This window comes from Hypanus sabinus, chromosome 5, assembly GCF_030144855.1.
Source record: "Hypanus sabinus isolate sHypSab1 chromosome 5, sHypSab1.hap1, whole genome shotgun sequence".
Classification (NCBI taxonomy): Eukaryota; Metazoa; Chordata; class Chondrichthyes; order Myliobatiformes; family Dasyatidae; genus Hypanus; species Hypanus sabinus.
Genome location: NC_082710.1, coordinates 71,227,130 through 71,252,713, shown reverse-complemented (window position 1 = coordinate 71,252,713; position 25,584 = coordinate 71,227,130). Strand labels below are relative to the sequence as shown.

Here is a 25,584-nt window from a genome sequence, read left to right as displayed (position 1 = left end):
ATGATATGAAGATAGGTGGAGGGGTAGGTAGTGCTGAGGAAGCAATGCAATTGCAGCAGGACTTAGACAAATTGGAAGAGTGGGTAAAAAAGTGGGAGATGGAATACAGTGTTGGAAAATGTATGATAATGCATTTTAGTAAAAGGAACAATAGTGCAGACTGTTATCTAAATGAGAAGATGCAGACATCAGAGGTGCAGAGGGACTTGAGAGTCCTGGGCAAGATTCCCAGAAGGTTAGTTCAAAGGATGAGTCAGTGGAAAGAAGGCAAATGCAATGTTGGAATTTATTTCAAAGGGAATATAATATAAAAACAAGGGGATAATGCTGAGCCTTTATAAGACACTGTTCAGGCCACACTTGGAGTACAGTCAATAGTTTTGGAGCCCATATCTCAGAAAGGTTGTGTTGTCATGGGAGAGAGCCCAGGTGAGGTTCACAAGGTGATTCTGGGAATGAAGGGGTTAACATATGAGGAGTGTTTGGCAGCTTTGGGCCTGAACACACTGGAATTTAGAAGAATGGCGGTGGGGGGGGGGGGGGGTGATGGAGGTGAATCTCATTGAAACCTGCCGAATGTTGAAAACATTAGATAGGGTGGATGTGGAAAGGATGTTTCCTATGGTGGGGATATCCAGAACTAGAAAGCATAGCCTGAAATTTGAGGGGTGACCATTCAAAACAGAGGTAAGGAGGAATTTTTTTAGCCAGCAAGTAGTGAATCTGTGGAATGCTCTGCCACAGACTACGGTGGAGGCCAAGCCCGTGGGTATATTTAAGGCGGAAGTTGATCATTTCCTGATCGGTCAGGGCATCAAAGGATATAGTGTGAAGGTCTGTGGGGTTGAGTAGGATCCAGGATCAGCCATGATAGAATGGCGGAGCAGAGTCGATGGGCTGACTGGCAAATGTGATAGTAGAATTCATTTCAAGATGACTAAAATGTAAAAGCAACAGTGTAATGTTGAGACTTTATGAAGCACCTATGAGGCCTCATGGAGTATTGTGAGCAGTTTTGGGCCTCTTAGAAAGGATATACTGCCATTGGAGAGGGTTCAAAGGAGTTTCAAGAAAATGATTCTAGGATCAAGGAACATTTTAATAGCACTGGAATTCAGAAGAACGCAGGGGATCTCATTGGAACCTGTTGAATGTGGAAAGGCCTCGATTGATGGATGTGGAGATGATGTTTCCTGTGGTGGGGGGAGTCCAAGACCAGAGGGCACAGCCTCAAAATAGAGAAATTTCTTTAGCCAGAGAGTGGTGAATCTGTGGAGTTTGTTGCCACAGGGGGCTATGGAGGCCAAATCATTTAAGACAGTGGTTGATAGGTTCTCAGTTAGCCAGAGTATGAAGGGTTAGAGGGAGAGAACAGGAGATTTGGGCTGAGACGGAAATGGACCAGACACGCTGAAATGGCAGAGCAGATTCAATGAACCGAGTGCCCTAATTCTACTCCTATATCTTGCGGTCTTATAATGGGTTTCTTTGTATTTGCAGAAAAATACAATGTAATCTGGTGGTATTTACACTGGAAAGGTAAAACAGATTAGAAGTGTTTTCATATAAGCGATAGGAATTTACATGGAAAGATAACTTGAATCCCAGGCAGGCGTTTAGTTTTTTGGCAGCCCTTCAGGCTAGTAAAGACTCACTTCCTCCTCGTGCTCTGTTTAAAGTCATGAAAAGCTCACTGCCTCCCCAGATACTTCATCCTCATTTTGAGTTGACAAAATTCTGCAAATTTCTTGCTGCTCAGAGAGCTTGTTTTGAAAGTTTAGTATCAGACATATGTACAATTCTCTTCTCCATTATTTCTCTTGCTGTATTTGTTAATTTAACTGTCCTAACCTATTCAACTTTTCTCTGTAACTCAGTTTTTCAAGTCCCAGCAACATCCTTGTAAACCTTCTCTGCACCCTTTTAACCTTATTAATATCCTTCCTGTAATTCAGTGACCAAAACTGCACACAATATTCCAAATTCGGCATCACCAATGCCTTATGCAACCTCACCATAACATTCCAACTCTTTTACTCAATACTTTGATTTATAAAGGCCAATGTATCAAAAGCTCTCTTTACTACCCTATCTACCTGTGACAACACTTTTAGGGAATTTTGTATCTGTATTCCCAGATCCCTCTGTTCTACTGCACTCCTCATTGCCCTACCATTTACCTTGTATGTTCTACCTGAGTTTTCCCTTCCAAAGTGCAATACCTCACACTTGTCTGCATTAAACTCCATCTGCCAATTTTTAGCCCATTTTTCCAGCTGGTCCAATTCCCTCTGCAAGCTTTGAAAACCTTCCTCACTGTCCACTACACCTCCAATCTTTGTATCATCAGCAAATTTGCTGATCCAATTTGCCACATTATCATCCAGATCATTGATATAGATGACAAATAACAATGGACCCAGCACTGATCCCTGTGGCACACCACTAGTCACAGACCTCCACTCAGAGAAGCAATCCTCCACTACCACTCTCTGACTTCTCCCATTGAGCCAATGTCTAATCCAATTTACTACCTCACCATGTATACCTAGCAACTGAATCTTCCTAACTAACCTCCCATGCGGGACCTTGTCAAAGGCCTTACTGAAGTCCATGTAGACAACATCCACTGCCTTCCCTTCATCCACTTTCCTGGTAACCTCCTTAAAGAACTCTTAATAGATTTGTTAAACATGACCTACCACGCACAAGCCATGTTGACTCTTCCTAATAAGTCCCTGTCTATCTAAGTACTCGTCGATCCTATCTCTTCTTCCAATAATTTACCTACTACCGACGTCAAACTTACTGGCCTATAATTTCCCAGGTTACTTTTAAAGCCTTTTTTAAACAATGGAACAACATGAGCTATCCTCCAATCCTCCGGCACCTCACCTGTAGATACCAGCATTTTAAATATATCTGCCAGAGCCCCCGCAAATTTCAACGCTAGTCTCCTTCAAGGTCCGAGGGAATACCCTGTCAGGTCCTGGGGATTTATCAACTCTGACTTGCCTCAAGATAGCAAGCACTTCCTCCTCTTCAATCTGTATAGGTTCCATGACCTCACTACTTGTTTGTCTTATTTCCATTTACTCCATGCCAGTTTCCTTAGTAAATACAGACGCCAAAAGCCCATTTAAGATCTCCCCCATTTCTTTTGGTTCCATACATAGCCGACCACTCTGATCTTCAAGAGGACCAATTTTATCCCTTACTATCCTTTTGCTCTTAATATACCCGTAGAAGCTCTTTGGATTATCCTTCATCTTGACTGCCAAAGCTACATCATGGCTTCTTTTAGTCCTCCTGATTTCTTTCTTAAGTATTTTTTGCACTTTTTATACTCCTCAAGCACCTTATTTTCTCCCTGTTTCCTATACATGTCATACATCTCTCTCTTCTTCTTTATCAGAGTTCCAATATCCCTGAGAACCAAGGTTCCTTATTCTTATTCTCTTTGCCTTTAATCCTAACAGGAACATACAAACTCTGCACTCTCAAAATTTCTCCTTTGAAGGCCTCCCACTTACCAACGACATCCTTGCCAGAGAACAACTTGTCCCAATCCATGCTTTTTAGATCCTTTCTCATTTCTTCAAATTTGGCCTTTTTCTGGTTTAGAACCTCATTCCGAGGATCAGATCTATCTTTATCAGTGATCAAGTTGAAATTAATGGTGTTACGATCACTGGAACAAAAGTGTTCCCCTACACTTCTGTCACCTATCCTAACTCGTTTCCTAATAGGAGATCTAATATTGCATCCTCTCTAGTCAGTACCTCTATATATTGATTTAGAAAACTTTCCTGAACACATTTTACAAACTCTAACCCATCTAGACCTTTAACAGTGTGGGAGTCTCAACCAATATGTGGAAAATTAAAATCCCCTATTATCACAACTTTATGTTTCCTGCAGTTGTCTGCTCTCTCTCTCTCTGCAGATTTGCTCTTCCAATTTTCGCTGACTATTGGGTGGTCTATAATACAACCCCATTAATGTGGTCATACCTTTCCTGTTTCTCAGCTCCACCCATATGGCTTCGGTGGACAAGACCTCTAATCTGTCCTGCCTGAGCACTGCTGTAATATTTTCCCTGACTAGCAATGCCACCCCCCCCTCCACCCTTCATCCCTCTGCCTCTATCATGTCTGAAACATCGGAACCTTGGAACATTAAGCTGTCAGTCCTACCTCCTCCTGTAGCCAAGTTTCACTAATGGCTACAGTGTCATAATTCCACGTGTCAATCCACGCTCTCAGCTCTCCCCACAATACTCCTCGCATTGAAATAGACACAGCTCAGAAGATTATTACCACCATGAACCTTTAACATCATTTATTTTCACCCCTGCTCCACTATCTGCTCTGGCACACTGGTTCCCATCCCCCTGCAAATCTAGTTTAATCTAGTTTAAACCCCCCCCACCGAGCATCAGTTCTCTTGGGTACACTGTTGTGCTGTTTTATAACAAAATTGGCTGGTAGGTTATTCCAAGCATTTTGGAGAACTTGCCACAGATCCTCTGCAGATTTTGAGTGTCTTGCTTGCTTCTGTCACTAGGTAATCTCAGACAGCCTTGATTGTAATGTATGGATCTATGTCTTTTAGCACAATGACTCCCCTTGGCATGACTTCCTGACTTATTGATGTTGATCTGCTGTTCTCTCTCTGCAAGGTGAAGTTAACCCTCTGTGTATGTCTTTTTATTTAAGTTAATACGTAGTTGTACAGACACAACAAATTGGCAACAAGTATGAACCTGAATATCAGCATATATCACCAACTGCACTGACAGTTATGAGATGACAGAATTTGGAGGAAGGGAGGGAGGACTGGAAATAGAATCCCGAGAGGGTTGACCTGTATTGTAATGCTACAGTGTGGATGAGGAAAAAAAAAGTCTCCATGGTCCTTAGCTTATTGGGTGCTAAAATGTACAGGCTTTTACACAACTTAGTAATTCCTAAAAAGCCAGCAAGCAAGATGCTTGACAAAATTGTTGCAATTTTACAAAGCAAACACAAGGAAATCTGCAGATGCTGGAAATTCAGACAACACACACAAAATGCTGGTGGAACACAGCAGGCCAGACAGCATCTATAGGGAGAAGCGCTATTGACGTTTTGGGCTGAGACCCTTTGTCAGGACTAACTGAAAGGAAAGATACTAAGAGATTTGAAAATGGGAGGGGGGGATGCGAAATGATAGGAGAAGACCGGAGGGGGTGGGGTGGAGCTGAGAGCCAGAAAGGTGATTGGCAAAAGGGATACAGAGCTAGAGAAGGGAAAGGATCATGGGACGGGAGGCCTAGGGAGAAAGAAAGGGGGAAAGGGAGCCACCAGAGGGAGATGGAGAACAGGCAGAGAGAGAGAAAAAAAACAACTAAATATGTCAGAAGGGGAGGAGAGGCATTAACAGAAGTCTTATTTACCCCTTGATCATGACCCCACTAAGGAGCACCAGGCCACTGTCTCCTATATCATCACCAACCTTATCAGCTCTGGGGATCTCCCATCCACTGCCACCAACCTCATAGTTCCCACACCCCGCACTTCCCGTTTCTACCTCCTACCCAAGATCCACAAACCTGCCTGTCCAGGTAGACCTATTGTCTCAGCTTGCTCCTGCCCCACCGAACTCATTTCTGCATACCTTGACACTGTCTTATCCCCCCTTGTTCAATCTCTTCCCACCTTTGAACTTTTTCAATGATTTTAAGTTCCCTGGCCCCCATCGCCTTATTTTCACCATGGACATCCAGTCCCTATATACCTCCATCCCCCACCAGGAAGGTCTCAAAGCTCTTCACTTCTTTTTGGATTCCAGACCTAACCAATTCCCCTCTACTACCACTCTCCTCCATCTAGCGGAATTAGTTCTTACTCTCAATAATTTCTCCTTTGGCTCCTTCCACTTCCTCCAAACCAAAGGTGTAGCCATGGGCACCCACATGGGTCCCAGTTATGCTTGCCTTTTTGTTGGCTTTGTGGAACAGTCTATGTTCCAAGCCTATACAGGTATCCGTCCCCCTCTTTTCTTTCGCTACATCGACAACTACATTGGCGCTGCCTCTTGCACACATGCTGAGCTCTTGACTTCATTAACTTTGCCTCCAACTTTCACCCTGCCTTCAAATTTACCTGGTCCATTTCCGACACCTCCCTCCCCTTTCTTGATCTTTCTGTCTCCATCTCTGGAGATGGCTTATCTACTGATATCTACTATAAGCCTACAGACTCTCACAGCTACCTGGACTATTCCTCTTCCCACCCTGTCTCTTGCAAAAAGGCTATCCCCTTCTCACAATTCCTCTGTCTCCTCCGCATCTGCTCTCAGGATGAGGCTTTTCATTCCAGGACGAAGGAGATGTCTTCCTTTTTTAAACAAAGGGGCTTCCCTTCTTCCACCATCAACTCTGCTCTCAAACGCACCTCTCCTATTTCCGGCACATCTGCCCTCACCCCATCCGCCCGCCACCCCACTCGGGATAGGGTTCCCCTTGTCCTCACCTACCACCCCACCAGCCTCCAGGTCCAATGTATAATTCTCTGTAACTTCCACCACCTCCAAAGGGATCCCACTACCAAGCACATCTTTTCCTCCCCCTCCCCCACTTTCCACAGGGGTTGCTCCCTACGCGACTCCCTTGTCCAGTCCCCCCCCATCCCTTCCCACCAATCTCCCTCCTGGCACTTATCCTTGTAAACGGAACAAGTGCTACACCTGCCCTTACACTTTCACCGTCACCACCATTCAGGGCCCCAGACAGTCCTTCCAGGTGAGGTGACACTTCACCTGTGAGTCAGCTGGTGTGGTATACTGCGTCTGGTGCTCCCGGTGTGGCCTTTTATATATTGGTGAGACCCAACGCAGACTGGGAGACCGTTTCGCTGAACACCTACGCTCGGTCCGCCAGAGAAAGCAGGATCTCCCAGTGGGTCCCACACATTTTAATTACATGTCCCATTCCCATTCTGATATGTCTATCCATGGCCTCCTCTACTGTCAAGACGAAGCCACACTCAGGTTGGAGGAACAACACCTTATATACCGGCTGGGTAGCCTCCAACCTGATGGCATGAACATTGACTTCTCTAACTTCTGTTAATGCCCCTCCTCCCCTTCTTACCCCATCCCTGGCATATTCAGTTGTTAGTTTTTTTCTCTCTCTCTGCCCATCACTCTGCCTATTCTCCATCTCCCTCTGGTGCTTCCCCTCCCCCTTTCTTTCTCTCTAGGCCTCCCGTCCCATGATCCTTTCCCTTCTCCAGCTCGGTATCACTTTCACCAATCACCTTTCCAGCTCTCAGCTTCACCCCACCCCCTCCAGTCTTCTCCTATCATTTCATATTTTCCCCTCCCCCTCCTACTTTCAAATCTCTTAGTAGCTTTCCTTTCAGTTAGTCCTGACGAAGGGTCTCGGCCCGAAACGTCGACAGCGCTTCTCCCTATAGATGCTGCCTGGCCTGCAATTTTACAATATCGCTTGAGCCCTAAACCACTAGGAATAGCTGAGGGATCTAGATTTCACAAAAGGAACCAGTCAAAAGATGAAAGCATTTCTGAATACGTTGCAGAACGATGCAAAATTACCCCAGTACTGTGACTTTAGAGATGGAGTTTTTGATGCACTAAGGGACAGGCTTGTATGTGGCATGCATAGTCAAAGCGCTCAAAAGAGGCTACTGTCAGAAAGACCTAACCTTAGGACAAGCATTCAACATTGCAATATCTTTAGAGACAGCAGGAAAGGATGTGTCAGAACTACAGAAAAAGAGCTTAAAAAGCGAAATGCATAAAATGTCCCTTAATGGTGCAAAAACCAACAATGTTATCGATGTGGCAAATCTTCCCATGATTCAAATGACTGGTGGCTCAAAGGAAATGCTTTCAGAAAGGGTCACAGACGAGATCACTTGAGATCTTGTGCAGGTCAGAGAGAAATTACAACTAAAGAGAAAAAAAGAGTGAAATGTTCCGAACACAAAACTAAACCAATGCACAAAGTGACTGAATGTGAAACTGAGTCGGACAACACAGAACCTTACAAAGGTGAGCTGACATGCCTAGGTCTGCATAGTATTACTGAAGCAGATTGCAAAATCATCTGGATCACAATAGATGTGTCTGGTGTAAACCTGAAAGTGGAGCTCAATACAAGGCAAGCTTTGTGTATAATTTCAGACTGGCTGCAACAGTATGTTTTCTGTTTTACCATAAGAAAAGACCTCTGATGCTAAAGACCTACACAGGTGAACAGGTGTCCCCAAAGGCAGACTAAATGTGACGAACAGAGGCAGAACACAGCATAGAGCTTTGTGTTGAGAAAAGTCAAACTAGACTGACATACAATCAAAGATCTCTATGTGTCATCAATAGGAAACTGTAGTCCAAATGGTAGCACTAACCAGAAACTGTCACAGCTGCTGAGTGCTAATGAGAAAGTGTTTGAGAAGGGGATTGGTAAACTCAAAGGTACGAAGGCCAGAATTGAACTGGATCAAGCAGCAACACCAAGATTCCATAAAGCACATCCAGTGCCTTATGCACTACATCCTAAAGTGGATGCTGAGCTTCAGAGCTTGGAGGCATCTGGCATTCTCTCCAAGGTTGAGTGGAGCAATTGGGCCATTGCCATTGTCCCATTGATAAAGAAAGGCAAGGCTGGAACCGCTTGAATATGTGGGGACTTCAAAGCGAGATTCAACCCTCTGCTGCCACAAATAGAAGATATTTTTGTATCTTTGGCAGGTGGGAAGAGGTTTTCAGAGATTGAATTGTCACAAGCCTAATTGCAAATGGAGATTGAGGAGTCAAGCAGGAAGTTTCTCACAATTAACACTGACAAAAAACTGTTCCAGTATAATCATCTCATCTTTGGCATTGCATCAGCTCCAGCAACTTGGCAAAGAATGAATCAAGTGCTCCAAGAAATCCCAGGAACACATTGTTACCTTGATGACATTATTGTGACCGGCAAGAATAATGAAGAGCACATCCCAAACCGTGGTTAAGTGCTTACCAGACTAAGTGAGTATGGTTTATGCACAAAGAGAGAGAAATGTGAGTTTTTCAAGAATGAAATCTCATATAGTGGTCTTGTCATTGACAAGCATGGCTTACATAAGTCACAAGAGAAGACATGAGCAGTGCTACAGGCACCCAAACTGGAAAATGTGCCACAACTCAGGTCATACTTGGGCCTTGTAAACTACTACCACTGGTTTCTCCCAAACACTGCTATAGTGCTACACCCATTGCAGACAAGAGCAAACGGAGAATGGTCAGAAAGATGTGAAAGAGGAAACAGTAGGACTAATAACATCAGATTAACTGCTCACCCATTATGACCCATCTCTGCTCATCAGACTGGCATGCGGTGCATCCCCTTATGACATTGATGCCATTCATGGACTCCATATTTCTGATTGCTGTGGATGCTCATTTAAAGTGGCCTTAAGTCATACCAGTAAAGTCAACCACATCAGAGAAGACTGTTTCCTTTCTCAGGACTACCTTCTCCAGAAATGGCTTTCTCCAACAAATTGTGAGTGACAACAGACCACAATACACGTCAGCAGAGTTCAGACTATTCATGAAGAAAAATGGAATCAAACGTTTCAAGTCAGCTTCTCACCACCCAGCAACAAATAGGTTAGTTGAAAGGTTTGTCCAAACCTTTAAGAAGTCCAATAAAACTATGGACAAGGAGAACCTTTCTCTACAGAACAAAGTGAACAACTTCCTTTATGTGTATCAGAACTCTGTTCATGTGACCTACAATGCTGTTCATGAGCAGGAATCAGATCGCACATAGACTACCTGAAGCCAGGTCTCGGAGGGAAGTGCAAAATAAACAGTTCAGGCTGTTGCCAGATTAATCAGCAAGGAACTTTAAGGTTGGACAGGAAGCCCTGGTGCATGATTACAGAGAAGATAAGTGGATACCTGGTAGGATAGCTGCAAGAACTGATGTTGAAGATCATACATGGGGACGTCATGTAGACCAGATACTGGATGCTCAGATGAAGAACACACCCAAGTTGACTGCATCCAAAAAGATGGACACATTGTAGCCACCAGACTTATTGCTCAGTGATGATCATGTCACCAATAGCAATGTGACACCTTCAACAGAGTAAATTGTCTTTGATAAGGCACCTGCCAAACCTGATGCCACTCCACAGGTTGCTATCCTGAAAGAAACAAAGAGCCACCTCAAAGACTGAATTTTTAGTATAGTGAAGGCTATTGTGGACTGTTAATGTGAAAACATTACATTACAAGGCTGCATGCCTGGGAAACGCCGAAGAGCAAAGCAAAAATATATGGACACTGAAAGAAATAACAGATCTAAATGTGCGTTATATCATTGACCCTGCGAGTGATCGTTCAATGTGGAGAGTTATGATCACCCAAGCGTGTGATGCACACGGCACATGAAGAAGAGGATTGTGAAAGCATATTTATTTGAATATTCTTTATCAAAGGGAATTTGAATATTTTGTTACATTACTTTAAAGAAGGAGGAAGTATAATGTCTGGATCTATTTAGCAGTGACTCCCCTTAGCACTACTTATTTACAGATAACTTACTTATGCACTTTGTTGTTCTCTCTCTTCAAAGTGAATCTATCAGTCAATCTCACATCTGCTTGTGCACTTCTATTTAATTGATATGTAGTTATACAGATACAACATCGATGATGTTGAGATCAAGGACCTGTTCCAAAACTCTTTGTTCTTTTTGCTGAAGATATTTCTTTACAGCTTTGACCATATGTTTGGGGTCATTGTCCTGCTACAGAATGAAGTCGGAACTTATCAGACTGATGGTATTACTCGCAGCATGAGAATTTGCTTGTACTTCTCAGCATTGAGAATTCTATTAATTCTGACTAGATCACCAACTCCATTTGCAGAAATGCTGCTCCAAATCTGCAGGAAACCTCAACAGGTTCATTATTTGCTGCAGACACACATCCATGTAGCACACTCCAGCTCTTCTACAAACAAACTACCTCGTGTTTAAGCCAAAAATTTCAAAGTTTGAATCGTGAGTTCAGAGCTGTTGCTGCCATTTTTAAGTACCCAGTCAGTGTATTTTTGGGTGTTGGTGAGTTTCTTGGCTTTGTTTCTACTCTTACAATGGCTTTTTGGTAGCAACTCTTCCATGAAGACCACTTCTGACAAGACTTCTCTGGAATGCACAGGGATGTGCTTGGGTTCTAGTGGTTTCTGTGAGTTCGGAGTTGATAGCTGAGCTGGACTTTTTCCAATTTAGGTGGGGTGGTACTTTGATGTACCTCTCATCTGCTGCACTCAGTTTCCATGGCCAACAACTGGATTTCCGGTCCGCAACCTTGCCCATTTCTTAGTATTTTTCAGAAGAGTGTGGACAGTGCATGTTGAGATTGCTGTCTGCTGCAATTTCTGTCTGCTGAGAGACCTTGCTGATGCAGAATGACCACCTTGTGTCTTGTGGCTACAATTACTCTTGTCATGGTGTAAGAATTGATGATTTGAAGGTTGCATCTGTCACATCTGCCTCAGCCTCACCTTTTTGCTTGGCTGACCTTCACACCATTTGATTCCTTCTAGACCCATTTCTGTTTCAGTTAATCAGTTTAGTTCATTTGAATTATTATGTCATTGATCATTAGTACCTCTTTGTTATCTGTTTAATCATGCACTGGGCTAGACACCTACAAAGTAATCAAGTTTTTATTTGAAAAATTACTGAATATGTTACTTACTTTAACAAAATATAAAAAATTCTCTAACATTTAATTTTTGGAAAATGAATGTTGGGAAATCTGAAATGTGCATGTTTCTCCTAACACAGTAATACAGGTGACAAAAAAAATCAAAAACAAAGTCTGTTTAAAAAAAGGTCTAGCGTACGTAAGACTTTAACACAGTACTGTTTATAAGTGGAGATAAATAGCTGAATAGCTGCTTCATTCAAATATATGGTATTTAAGTATTTCTTTCAAATAAATTGATAGCACAATGTCACAGCAAATAGAATTGCTGCTTCGTAGCCCAATGGCCTCTGTTCAATCCAGATCTATGCTGTTGTCAGTGTGGGGTTTGTATGTTCTCCCTGTGACCGTGCATGGTTCCCATAACTGCTGTTTATTTCCGTTTGCCAAAAATGTACAGATTATTGGGTTAATTGGCCACTGAAAGTTGTCCCAGTGAGTATTATGAGGTGACCATGGGAAGAATAAAGTAGGATTAGAGTAAGTGAATACTTGTTAGTTAGCATGAACTCAGGTGGGCGAGGGCCTGTTTCCATGTTAAATGATTCTATAATAACTTGACTTAGTTGCTGAACTTTTAAAATTGGAGTGATGTTGTAGATTTACCTGCATTGGTTTGAACCACTGCTAGAAATATTCAAAACAGTAAAATTCTGATAATTTCCTGTACAACCATTTTGCAATCCTGATGGGTCAGCATCTGGCTCACAAATAGTTTGTCATGCTCCCTTTCCAAATCTCTACCCTGGTTCCTGTATTTGCTTTAAGCTTTGCTGGTTCCAGGAAAAACACTTTAAAACCAAGTGAATTAAAGATGTGTTCTAGCAACATCAAGTAGTTCAGAATATTTTCTAATAGGCACCATCAAAAGTCCCAAGCAGACTGAATGATATGTCACAGCATTAATCATTATTAATTGTGTCAATTTCTGCATGTTTTGTGATAAAACATGTTTTAATGTACACCTTTGTTATTCTCTTCTTCCTTTTTTATTCCAGCAAATACTGGCCACTGTTTGTTCTGTTCTTTTACATTCTCTCTCCAATTCCATACTGCATAGCAACAAGAGTAGTTGATGACACTGATGCAACAAGCAGTGCATGTAAAGAACTTGCCATATTTCTCACTACAGGCATTGTTGTCTCAGCTTTCGGGCTGCCTATCATTTTTGCAAGAGCAACGCTGGTAAGTGTAATAGAGAATATTTCAGAATATTTTTATGTATATTGAAGACAGAATGATAATCATCACTTTTGCCACTAATATTATCTCATAATAATATTATATCTCACAATAATGGTGTTTTGCTGGTTATTTTTGTATTTGCTGTTTTTTTGGATTATGTGATGATTATTTTGTTTCCAGTCTTGCCCTGGCTAACAAAGTTTTAGTGAAGCTACCATGTCATTTCCATTCTGAAGAATATTTCAATTTTCTCAACTTTTATTAATGTGTTGTATGCTTGATCCCCACCCTTTTAGATTTTTTAACATTCTATATGCCTTAATTCTTTTTGATTCCTTTGCTTTTGTTAACCCTCTCTTGTTTGCACCGTGATATGATGTTTAACATGTTCATGCTTATCATCGAATTGGTATTTGACTTTCTTACTTCTATGAACACTTTCTTGATTCATCTCGTTTTGGTGATTTATGACTGCCTTATGAGCTTAACATCAATGACAGTTATGAGACTGGAATAATACCAGAAGAGTTGAAAAAATCAGTATTTATCACACTAAGAAACCTGGAGCAATAGAATGTGAATTACATAGGACCATAAATTTAATAAGACATATTAGCAAGATACTTCTAAGAATTTTGATGACAAGAGCTAAAAGTAAGATACAAGCTGAAATAGGTAAAGAACAATGTGGTTTTGTAAAAGACAAAGGTATAAGAAACATGATGTTGATGTTAAGGATACTATCAGAACGAGCCATTCAAGTACAAAAAGATTTGTTTGTTTTATCGACTACACAAATGCATTTGATAAAGTGAAGCACTATAAGTTGTTTGAAATATTACAGGAAACTCTAGATCTAGATTTGAAAGACCTCCGCCTAATAGAAATCTGTACTGGGAACAAACTGCCGCTGTAAGAATAGATGGCGAAGTGAGTCAGTTTACGAAAATCAAGAGAGCCATTAGACAAGGGTGCGTTTTCTCCCCTGATTTGTTTAATGTTTATAGTGAAACAATATTACAAAAAATAAGTGACATCTTGGAAATTAAAGTTGGCGGTGAAAACATAAATAATTTCAGATATGCGGATGACACTGTGTTAATTGCAAGTATGGAGGAAGAACTACAAAACTTAATTGATATAGTTGTTGAAGAAAGTGCAAAAATGGGTCTGTCTATCAATTGCAAAAGGACAGAATGTATGGTGATATCCAAAAAGAAGAAGAATCCTATCTGCAGGCTGAGAATAAACGGGGAAGACATAAAACAAATACAGAGCTTTTGCTACTTAGGAAGCTGGGTGACATCAGATGGCAGGTGCAACATAGACATCAAAAGAAGAATAGGGATGGCAAAAGACACCTTTATGAGAATGAAGAATATACTGACCAACACTAAACTAGGCATGACAACACAGAGTACTGAAATGTTGGTTTGTCCAGTTATGTTATATGGTTCAGAATGTTGGACAATATCTAGTAATATGAGGAAACGAATTGAAGCAGCAGAGATATGGTTTTTGAGGAGGATGCAAAGAATATAATTGATGAAACGAATATCTAACGAGGATGTCACGAACACAGCAAGCACAAAAATAGAAATAATGTATGAGATCATGAAAAGGCAACGTAACTTCATTGGACATGTGATTAGGAAAGAGGAGTTAGTATGCACGGTAATTATGGGAAAGATTGAAGGGAAGAAAACAAGAGGAAGGCAAAGGCAAATGATGATGGAGACAGAAGCCAGAGAACTGGAAATGAATACCAATGAATTGATCCACTTGGCCCGAACCAGGAGTGTGTGGGCTGTGGCAGTCAAAACTCAAACTGGGCATGGCACCTGATGATGATGATGAGCCTAATATTGGTGCTGTAGAATATGATATACTTAGGGCCTCCCAATCTTTTTTTATGCCATGGACCAATATCACTAAGCAAGGCGTCAGCAAACCCCAGGTTGGAAACCCCTGATCTCGAGTGTTTCTTACAGTCTGAAGAGTAGAAGTAAGATGCATTCGTTGGACTGAGGTCAGAAGAAGAGGTGTATCCAGAGCAGTGGAGAAATTCTGAGTACAGTATACTGTACTATTTTCAACCAAATCATCTGAAATCTGTGTTGTTGGAAAATAACTTGGCATGTGGTCCATGTTTTTAATATTTAGCACAAAAGAAAATTACAGCATTGAAGGTTCTCAAAAATATCTGAGCTAGCACGTTAGGCAGCAATGGGTTGAATGGAACTAATTTTCTGAAGATTATGCTTAATTCATCTTTAAATCAATACCAGAAAATACAGATCGTCAGGCTGCTTATCAGTGCAGTTTGTGGAATGTGCATATTGACCCTAAATCTTTGGACTTGCTCCAATAAATTATGAAACATTGTAAACAAAGTATAGATAAGTAATCTTACACAGAGATAAGAAACCGCAAAGTTTTCAAATTGAGTTTGTAAACTTTGCCTTTTTAAAATTGCAAAAAGGAAATGGAGATTAGAATCAAGTAGCCAATTCAAGGGCTTGTGGATAAAGACAAATATATTAAAATTAAAAAATTATTTAATTAGAAAATTAAAAGGAATAGACAGAGTGAACAGCCAGCACCTCTTCCCCAGGGCACCACTGCTCAGTACAAGAGGACATGGCTTTAAGGTAAGGGGAGGGAAGTTCAAGGGGGATATTAGAGGAAGGTTTTTCACTCAGAGAGTGGTTGGTGCGTGGAATGCACTGCCTCAGTCAGTGGTGGAGGCAGATACACTAGTGAAGTTTAAGAGACTACTAGACAGGTATATGGAGGAATATAAGGTGGGGGGGTTATATGGGAGGCAGGGTTTGACAACATATGTTCTACATTCTATATGCCTGCTGATCAAAGTGAGATGACATGAAATAACATACTATGAAGTTATTTTTAAATTACTGTTTTAAAAAATTCCATCCATTGATATCCAGGAGGAGAACTTATTTCAGGGTTTTTTTGATTTTGCTTATTTCAATGTTCATTCAGATATGAATAGCAAAATCACACATTTTCTGAAATGCATAAAAATCAGAGAGGAACATTTAAATTACATAATTCAGCAACACCAATGTCAATGATGAGAGGCAATAATTTGGTTACTTGCTGAATTGTCACCATTGTGTGCTTGTTTATCAATCTGTTCATATAATGTTCAAGAACTTCCATAGAAGGAACCTTTGTGCCAAAGAAAATACAAACGATGCAGTGACTGGATGCCAGAAATGGAAGATTAACTTCCTGCAAGCACTGCACTTTGCAATATCTCCTGCTTATTGATGTCAACAATTGTCAGGAACATCACAGTTGACATCTAGAGAGATGAAATGGCACTGAGCACCTGCTTTCTCACCCTCCCTATCACCTACTACCCCATTTGCCTCTGCATGCAGCACATAATTCTCTGGAACTTCTGCCATCTCCAGTGGGGTTCCACCACCAAGCACATCTTTCCTCAGGGATTGCTCTCTCCGAGACTCCCTTTTCCACTGGTCCCTCCCCACTGATCTCCCTCTGGATACTTATCCTTGCAAGTGGATCAAGTGCTACACCTCTTGCCTCATTACCATTCAGGGCCCCAAAATGTCTTTCCAAGTGAGGCAACACTTCATCTATGAGTCTGTTGGGATCATTTACTGTGTTTGGTGCACCTGGTATGACCACCTGTATATCGGGAAACCGAACAGACATTGGGAGACGACTTTGCCGAGTACTTACACTCCGACTGTGAGATAAAGCAGGATCCCGGTAGCCACCCATTTCCATTCTAATGTGTCAGTCCATGGCCACACTCAGGTTGGAGGAGCAACTCTTTATATTCTATCTGGGTAGTCTCCAACCTGATGGCATGAACATCAATTTCTCGAACTCTGGTCATTGCCCCCCACCCTCCTCGCTTCACCATTTCCTCATTCCTGTTTCCCTCTCTCACCTTATCTCCTTACCTGCTCATCACCTCCCTCTGGTGTTCTTCCACCTTCCCTTTCTTCCATTGTCTTCTGTGCTTTCCCTTCAGATTCCCCCTTCTCCAGCCTTTTATCTCTTTCACCAATCAACTTCCCAGCTCTTTTCTTCACCCCTTTTCCCCTTTCCTGGTTTCACCTATCACCTACCACCTTGTTCTTCTTCCTGCCCTCCCCCCACTTTTTTTACTCTGATTTCTCCTCTTCTATTCCAGTCCTGATGAAGGGTCTCAGCCCAAAACATCGATTATTTACTCTTTTCAATAGATGCTGCCTGGCCTGCTGAGTTCCTCCACCATTTTGTGTGTGATGTTTTTAATGCTGTTTGATTTCCCTTTGTCCTGTCCTGTGCTTCATAGCGATGACAACAGAACTGCCATTCATAGTCCTGAGAAACCTCCTTGTTGGATGTGGGTATGACTAGAGTTTCCAGTTGGCTGTCACAAGTACAGTACAAACAAATTGAATTCAGAAGTTCTGGGGCATGGTGTTCCCTAGTCCAGTCATCAGTTTTGATCCAAATATTATTCCTCCAGAACAGTGATGTCACCAAATAGTCAATTTGAAAGATTCTATTATAGCAAACCAGAAGGTAAAAAGTTTCAGTATTTTGTTTAATTCATTAAAGTATCAGAGGGAAAAACAAAGATAGGAAGATGCAAATGGACATGGTCAGAAAGTGATATGAAGATATAAATTAGGATTGGGAGTAGACCACCCAGACTCTTGGGGCTATTCCACAATTCAAAACATAATTGCATTCAAATTCCACCATATCTTCACTCTTCCTGTTCTCTGCAATCTTCTTTATACTCATTGCACTGAGAAAAATACTTGTCTCCATTTCTGGCATCTTGATAAAATTGCTTCACCATTGACAGTTTTGTCCTCGACTACCAGGTGGCTTTGATTGGATAGTGCTTCTATAAAGTGTTGCTAACTTATGGGCAATGCATGAATGCATTGATTGGTTTTTTGAAGAAATGGACATTTAAGCAGCTAGTGGTGCAATTTCATAACTTTTGGAATATATTGAGATATATATATATATATATTTCATGCTTTTTTATTTCTAGTAGTGAGGATAATATTTTGTTTGAGGTTTTTGACTTCAGTGATTTTGCAGTGTCTTCTTCAAAAGCTTCTTTAGAAATTCTGCAGTAGGAAAATATTGTCTAATTCTAAACAGAGCAGTACCTTTGCCACTTTCTAGATCCTGATTGGAATGAGTGGAGCTTGAGGTCCTACTTTAGAGTTCTCATTGTGCATTTCTCTAACAATGTCTAGGCAAGTATTCTCGTACCTGGTACTTTTAGAATGTTCTTAAATCTTCACACTGCTTATATGGTCTTCTTCAAGTTAGCTTTATTTAAAGTTAGGTTTCCCTCACCTTCAATAACAAAAATGACTGAGTAGAAAAAAAATGAAAATTAGAAGGATAAAAGCACCAGCATCTCTTTATTGATGTGGTTCCATTTCTCATCTGCATGTTAGCCCTGAACCTAACCTAATTGAATTCCATGTGTACACAGATGACAGTCAGATTAACCACCTCCAACCTTTTCAACCTTCTGTTGTGTTAAGCTGTTTACTTGTCCATTTTTGAATGAGCTTCCTATTTTGCCAATTAAGTATTGTCATTACTGAAGCAGTGGTCCTTTGTGGACTTTTCTGAAGGTGAGGAATGGTAAGCCCGAGGTAATACTGGGAATGACCGGCAAAACACATTGGGTTATACTCCCTACTCCCCATGCCGGGTTTGGAGCATGGATACCAACATTTTTTTTATTAGGATTGAAAACGTATCCTGATGAATAATGACCAAAAAGGGAGGTTAAGTTCCAACTATATTAATGTATGTTACTGCTAAAATTTCATAATGCAGGACTGGATCATCCTAGATCCAGCTTGTTGCCTTGACACACTACCTTTAGTGCCCTCTTGATGGCTCTAATGTATTATAAATACAGGAGCTGACACTCCTAACCTGTGAGTCATTTTCTGGACTGGAACTAAATGGTGACGAGCACATTTTACAAACTGCTCAGATAATAAATAATTCTAAAATAATACTTTAAATGACTAAACATTAATTCAAACAAGATGAAGTTAGTAACATACACAAACTGCTGGTGGAATGCAGCAGGCCAGGCAGCTTTTGGTTAGTCCTGACGAAGGGTCTTAGCCTGAAACATCGACAGTGCTTCTCCCTATAGATGCTGCCTGGCCTGCTGCGTTCCACCAACATTTTGTGTGTGTTGGTTGAATTTCCAGCATCCGCAGATTTCCTGGTGTTTGAAGATGAAGTTAGTAGTAAGTGTACAAATTACTTGCATTTATCTTTTTACTCAGGGTTAATAACTTCACTGAAGTGATCAGCTATCCCAAATACAAAGCTGGGGCTATGTGCAGTACGTTCACTGTCTGAACTCTAGCTTGCTTCTACTTTGCCATTTCACACACAGATGTAATCACTGTACTTCAGTAGCACTGAATTCAGTGTTCACAGTGCATCCTCCTGTCCATGGAGAAGCCAAATGCAGATTTGGGTGACCACGTGGTGAAGCACCTGCACCCAGTCTGCAGGTTTAACCTGAGCTTCCTGATGCACGTCACTTTAATTAATTCAATCTCTCTGTGGCTTCCTCATTCCATAGTGAAACACAACATAAACTACAAGAACAACATCCTATTTTCTCGCTTGGAACTTCCTGGAATGATTATTGAATTTTGCAACTTCAGGGGACATGTTCTCATCAGTTCCCATTATCTTGCTTATGTTCAGAGTAAATTTATTACCAAAGTACATATACATCATCATATACAACCCTGAGATTAATTTTCTTGGGCGTCTACTCGATAACTCTATTAATAAAATAATAACCATAATAGAATCAATGAAAGACTGCACCTACTTATGTGTTCAACCAGTGAATAAAAGACCACAAACTGTGCAAATACAAAAAGAAAAATAATAACACTATAAGTACTTTATTGATCCTGAGTGGGAAATTCTTTTGTTACAGCAGCGACATTTAAAAACACACTTTGCAGTGTACAAATTTAACTAATACTATAGAACAGAATAATAATGTACAATATAATAAAAGAAAGATTATTGGACTATGATGGGTGTTCTCCTGTTGCACAGAGATGAACTGTTGTATGTGCTAATTACATTTGGTAGGAAAGATTTTCTGTAACGATCCATGTGACAGTGCAGCTGAATGAGTCTGTTCGAAAGGGTGATCCGCTGCTTATTCAGTAGGTCATGGAGAGGATGTGCCAGATTGTCCATAACGGATAGCAGTTTGTTTAGTGACCCCCCTCTCCTCCACCAACTCAAAAGAGTCCAGGTTGCAGCCAAGGAAGGATCCAGCCTTTCTGATGAGTTTATTTAGTCTTTTTGCATCACCAGCACTGATGCTGCTCTTCTAACATAAAGCCACCAAGAAACTGGTAAAAGATCTCCAGTATCCTGCTACACTCATTGAAGGATCTCATCTGCCTTAGAAAATAGAGTTTGCTCATCCCCTTTTTGTAAACAGGCTTGGTGTTGGTTTTCCAGTCAAGTCCACTGTCAAGGTGAACACCCAAGTATTTGTACTTCACAACTGCAACAGCTTCTCCCAGAATGTGTATGGGGCTCGTCACAGTCCTCTTCCTCCTAAATCAATCACTATCTCCCTGGTTTTGGCGACATTCAGAAGCAGGTGATTTCTCCCACACCAAACTTGTCCACCAGTGCTCTGTTTTCTGACTCTTGCCCATCTTTTTTTTTATCTAATTTTTTATTGAAACATCAACAAATTACATTCAATACAACCAATTGCCAATTACATTTTGACTGTTCAACCCAGCCACCCCCCAACCTTCTTCACCATCGCCCCTCTACCCCTCTCCCCTCCACCCACCAACTGACTAGTAGTGCATACACAGACAAAGCATTCCTATTTTAACAAAAGATCTTTTCAGTTAGATATCAAATTTGTCCACATTAACATTGTGTTTGGTCGTGCATCATTTACTCTTGCTGATGAAAGTTCCAAGTAAGAAATGTCCAAAAAGCTCCGAAGCCAGTGAGTACTTGATATATCATGAGCAGGTTTCCAACGCTGGACTACAATCTTCTTAGCTGCAGTTAGGCCTGCCAGCCAGAGTTTGTGTGTTTTTTCCGTAAAGGAAAGGTGGAAGTCATCATTTAGAAGATGTACAGCGGAGTCCATTGGTAATTGTACCCCCATTAGTTCTGTAAGAGTATTGATAACCTTCCCCCACAAACCAAAAACCCCTGAACACTCCCATACAACATGTATAAAAAGAGCCAATGGTTCTTTGGGGGCAAAATGAGCAATATGACTCAGGAACCAATCCCATTTGATGTCTAATTCTCGGTGTTAAATATGCTCTATGACAAAATTTCAAGCGTATATACTGATGATTTGGGTTTTTCGAAGCATTGGCAGCATTATCCCAAATCGCATCCCAGTCTAAGTCTTGTCCCAATTCAGATATGTCCCTATCCCAGGCTTTCATTCCTGATATGGGCATATAATTCTGGAAGTTTAATTTATAATAGATATATGACACTATCTGCCCTGGAGCACCCTGTATCCAACTTAAAATGGGAAGGTCCCTTAAATCTGACCCCCAGCGAACGCCATAGGCTTTACAAGATGATCTTACTCAAAAGTAGAAGAAAAGAGAGTGCTTATCAATATTATATCAGGATATCAGTTCTTGAAAGCTAAGGATAGTACTTGCCCCATTAATATCTTGAAGAGTAGCAATACCTTTATCCTCCCAAGTTCTATTAGTGAATGGTCCCCCCCCCCCCCCCCAGATAGAAAATGATTATTGTTCCATAATGGAGATGATTTGCACCATACGCTTTTAAATTTTAGGAATTTTTCTGCTGCTCTAAACACTTGTAGCATATGAGTTAAAATTGGACTGTAATACAAGTCACATTTTTTGGTAGACAAACCTATAAGGAGAAAGCCCTTCAACCTTATTGGTGCTATTTTGTTCTATATTTTTCCATAATGAAACTTTATCCTCCTCCATCCAATAGCTAAGACTTTTTAATACAAATGCCCAGTGATACAATTTAAAATTTGGACATGCCAATCCCCCATTCGACTCTTTGAATTATAGAGTTGACCACTTTATATTAGGTTGTTTACAGTTCCAAACATAGCTTAGTAGTAAGGAGTCCAGTTTTTGCCAATATCCTGCTGGAGGTGCAAGTGGGATAATTGAGCTGATAAAATTAACGTGGGGTAAGATGTTTATTTTAATGACTGATATACAGGCTGGGACTGATGCTAGCAGATGTCTCCATCTATTAATATCTTCTATTTTTTAAAAAATTAAAGAGTAATTTGTTTTAGCTACAGATGATAGGGAAGTATTAACTTTAATACCCAAGTAGCGGACCTCATTTGTAATCGTAATTTGGGGAGGGAGAGACACCTTACTTTTATCCGTATTAATCAGCATCAGTGCTGACTTTGACAAATTAACTTTGTATCCTGAAAGAAATCCAAATTGCTCCAGTGTTTTTAAAACATAGGGGAGAGTTTGTTGAACATTTGCCATATAAACTAGCGTGTTGTCCGCGTAAAGTGTTATCGAATGTGAAGTTGTATCTACTGTAATAGGGGAGATCTGAGGACAGTTTCTAATTAACTGTGCAAGCAGTTCAATAGATATAGTAAAAATTAAAGGGGACAAAGGGTCCCCTTGTCGTGTGCCCCGGACTATGTCAAATAACTCTGAGAATCCTCCTCCCTCATATACCCGGGCTGAAGGATTAGCATACAATGTTTGAATCATATTGGTAAATTTATCGCCAAACTTAAATTCTTTAAGAACTCTCCAAAGATATGGCCATTAAAGACGATTGAACGATTTTTCTGCATCAAGAAACAGCAAGCCACAGGCAGGTGGGATTTTATGTGTTGCCCTCAGTATGTGTAAGAGCCAGTGAATATTATCAGATGCGAGATGCCCCTTGATAATGCCCATTTAATCTGGGTTAATTATTTTCCCAACTACTGTCTCAAGACTTCGGAAAATATCTTCAGGTCGGCATTTATCAAGGAGATTGGATGGTAATTGGCACACTCCAAGGGGTCCTTACCAGGCTTAGGTATAACTGTGATCAGGGCTGTGTGAAATGGCTCTATGGAAAGTGCCATTTCCAAAATCATAATTTAATGTTTCTAACCATCCTGGTCCAAGAATATCCCAAAGTGCTAGGTAAAGTTCCACAGGTATGCCGTCTATACCTGGCGTACGGCCCTTATTTGTAGCTTTGACTGCTTTAAGTAGCTCATCCAGTGTAATAGGAGAGTCTAGAGTTTTGGTGTCCTCTAATGACAACGTAGGGAGGTCTAATCCACTAAAAAAATTAGTGAAGTCATTCTCTGAAGGACCTGAGCCACTTGTATACAATTCTTTAAAGTAATTCTTGAATGTCTCGTTTATTTCCTCTGTTGAAGATACTACCCCACATTTAGCACATCTAATCACTGGTATAGATCTTTTAGCTTCCTGTTGTTTGAGCGTTAGTGTCAAAAGATGGCTCGGTATGCTGCCTTCTGCATAATATTTATGTTTGGTTAAATGGATCATATATTCTGCCCTGCTTCTTAATAAGTCATTTAATTCTGCTTGTTTTGTTTTGAGCTCATTTTCTTTTGTTATGGTGTATCTCCTTTTGAGATCATTCTCCAAAACCTTACATTGTTCTTCTAGGGTGGAAATCTTTTGAAGCCGGCTTTTATGTAGATGGGCACTGAACCATATGGCGTTATTTCATAAGAAACCCTTGATGGAGGTCCAAATCACTGTCACATCTGAGACACTATTTTTATTTAAATATATAAATTCTGTCAGTTTTGTTCTCAGTTGTGATAGAAATTCATCGTTTTTTAGAAGGGTGGAGTTAAACCTCCACCTAGTAGCCTTATTTTTAATTTTGCCATAATTAAAAGTAGAAATGACTGAGTTGTGATCAGATAAATGTCTGGGCAAAAATTCTATTGCGTGTACTAAAGGCAGCAGAACGAAGGATACAAGAATGTAATCTATCCGTGAGAAAGTTTTATGACTTGTGGAGAAGAAGGTATAGTTAATACACAAAACGCTGGTGGAACACAGCAGGCCAGGCAGCATCTATAGGGAGAAGCACTGTCGACGTTTTGGGCCGAGACCCTTCGTCAGGACTAACCGAAAGGAAAGATAGTAAGAGATTTGAAAGTAGTGGGGGGAGGGGAAAATGCGAAATGTTAGGAGAAGACCGGAGGGGGTGGGATGAAGCTAAGAGATGGAAAGGTGATTGGTGAAAGTGATACAGAGCTGGAGAAGGGAAAGGATCATGGGACGGGAGGCCTCAGGAGAAAGAAAGGGGAGGGGGGAAGCACCAGAGGGAGATGGAGAACAGGCAAACAACTAAATATGTCAGGGATGGGGTAAGAAGGGGAGGAGGGGCATTAACGGAAGTTAGAGAAGTCAATGTTCATGCCATCAGGTTGGAGGCTCCCCAGCCGGTATATAAGGTGTTGTTCCTCCAACCTGAGTTTGGATTGATTTTGACAGTAGAGGATGCCATGGATAGACATATCAGAATAGGAATCGGACGTGGAATTAAAATGTGTAGCCACTGGGAGATCCTGCTTTCTCTGGTGGACCAAGCGTAGGTGTTCAGTGAAATGGTCTCCCAGTTTGCGTCGGGTCTCACCAATATATAAAAGGCCACACCGGGAGCACTGGACGCACTATACCACACCAGCTGACTCACAGGTGAAGTGTCGCCTCACCTGGAAGGACTGTCTGGGGCCTTGAATGGTGGTGAGGGAGGAAGTGTAAGGGCAGGTGTAGCACTTGTTCCGTTTACAAGGATAAGTGCCAGGAGGGAGATCGGTGGGAAGGGATGGGGGGGACGAGTGGACAAGGGAGTTGCGTAGAGAGCAATCCCTACGAAAAGCAGAAAAAGGGGGGGGAGGGAAAAATGTGTTTGGTAGTGGGATCCCGTTGGAGGTGGTGGAAGTTACGGAAAATTATACGTTAGACCTGGAGGCTGGTGGGGTGGTAGGTAAGGACAAGGGGAACCCTATCCCAAGTGGGGTGGTAGGCGGATGGGGTGATAGCAGATGTGCGGGAAATGGGAGAGATGCGTTTGAGAGCAGAGTTGATGGTGGACGAAGGGAAGCCCCTTTGTTTAAAAAAGGAAGACATCTCCTTCGTCCTGGAATGAAAAGCCTCATCCTGAGAGCAGATGCGGAGGAGACAGAGGAATTGTGAGAAGGGGATAGCCTTTTTGCAAGAGACAGGGTGGGAAGAGGAATAGTCCAGGTAGCTGTGAGAGTCTGTAGGCTTATAGTAGATATCAGTATTAAGGCCGTCTCCAGAGGTGGAGACAGAAAGATCAAGAAAGGGGAGGGAGGTGTCGGAAATGGACCAGGTAAATTTGAGGGCAGGGTGAAAGTTGGAGGCAAAGTTAATGAAGTCAAGAGCTCAGCATGTGTGCAAGAGGCAGCACCAATGCAGTCGTCGATGTAGCGAAGGAAAAGAGGGGGATGGATACCGGTATAGACTTGGAACATGGACTGTTCCACAAAGCCAACAAAAAGGCAGGCATA

The 25,584-nt window shown here is 41.3% G+C and overlaps 1 protein-coding gene across 2 annotated transcripts in view; it reads left to right on the top strand.

Moving 5' to 3' along the window:
* The window catches only part of leprotl1 (leptin receptor overlapping transcript like 1), a 45,164-nt gene that overhangs the window by 12,688 nt on the left and 6,892 nt on the right, over window positions 1–25,584 (top strand). The window contains exons 1-2 of one of the 2 annotated variants that reach the window (XM_059970119.1): window positions 4,615–4,681; window positions 12,770–12,956. In XM_059970119.1, coding sequence (XP_059826102.1) covers window positions 4,653–4,681; window positions 12,770–12,956 — 216 coding nt within the window. In that variant the 5' untranslated portion in view covers window positions 4,615–4,652. Of the gene's footprint in view, window positions 1–4,614; window positions 4,682–12,769; window positions 12,957–25,584 lie in introns of those variants that run through there. The other variant, XM_059970118.1, reaches the window with a different exon arrangement.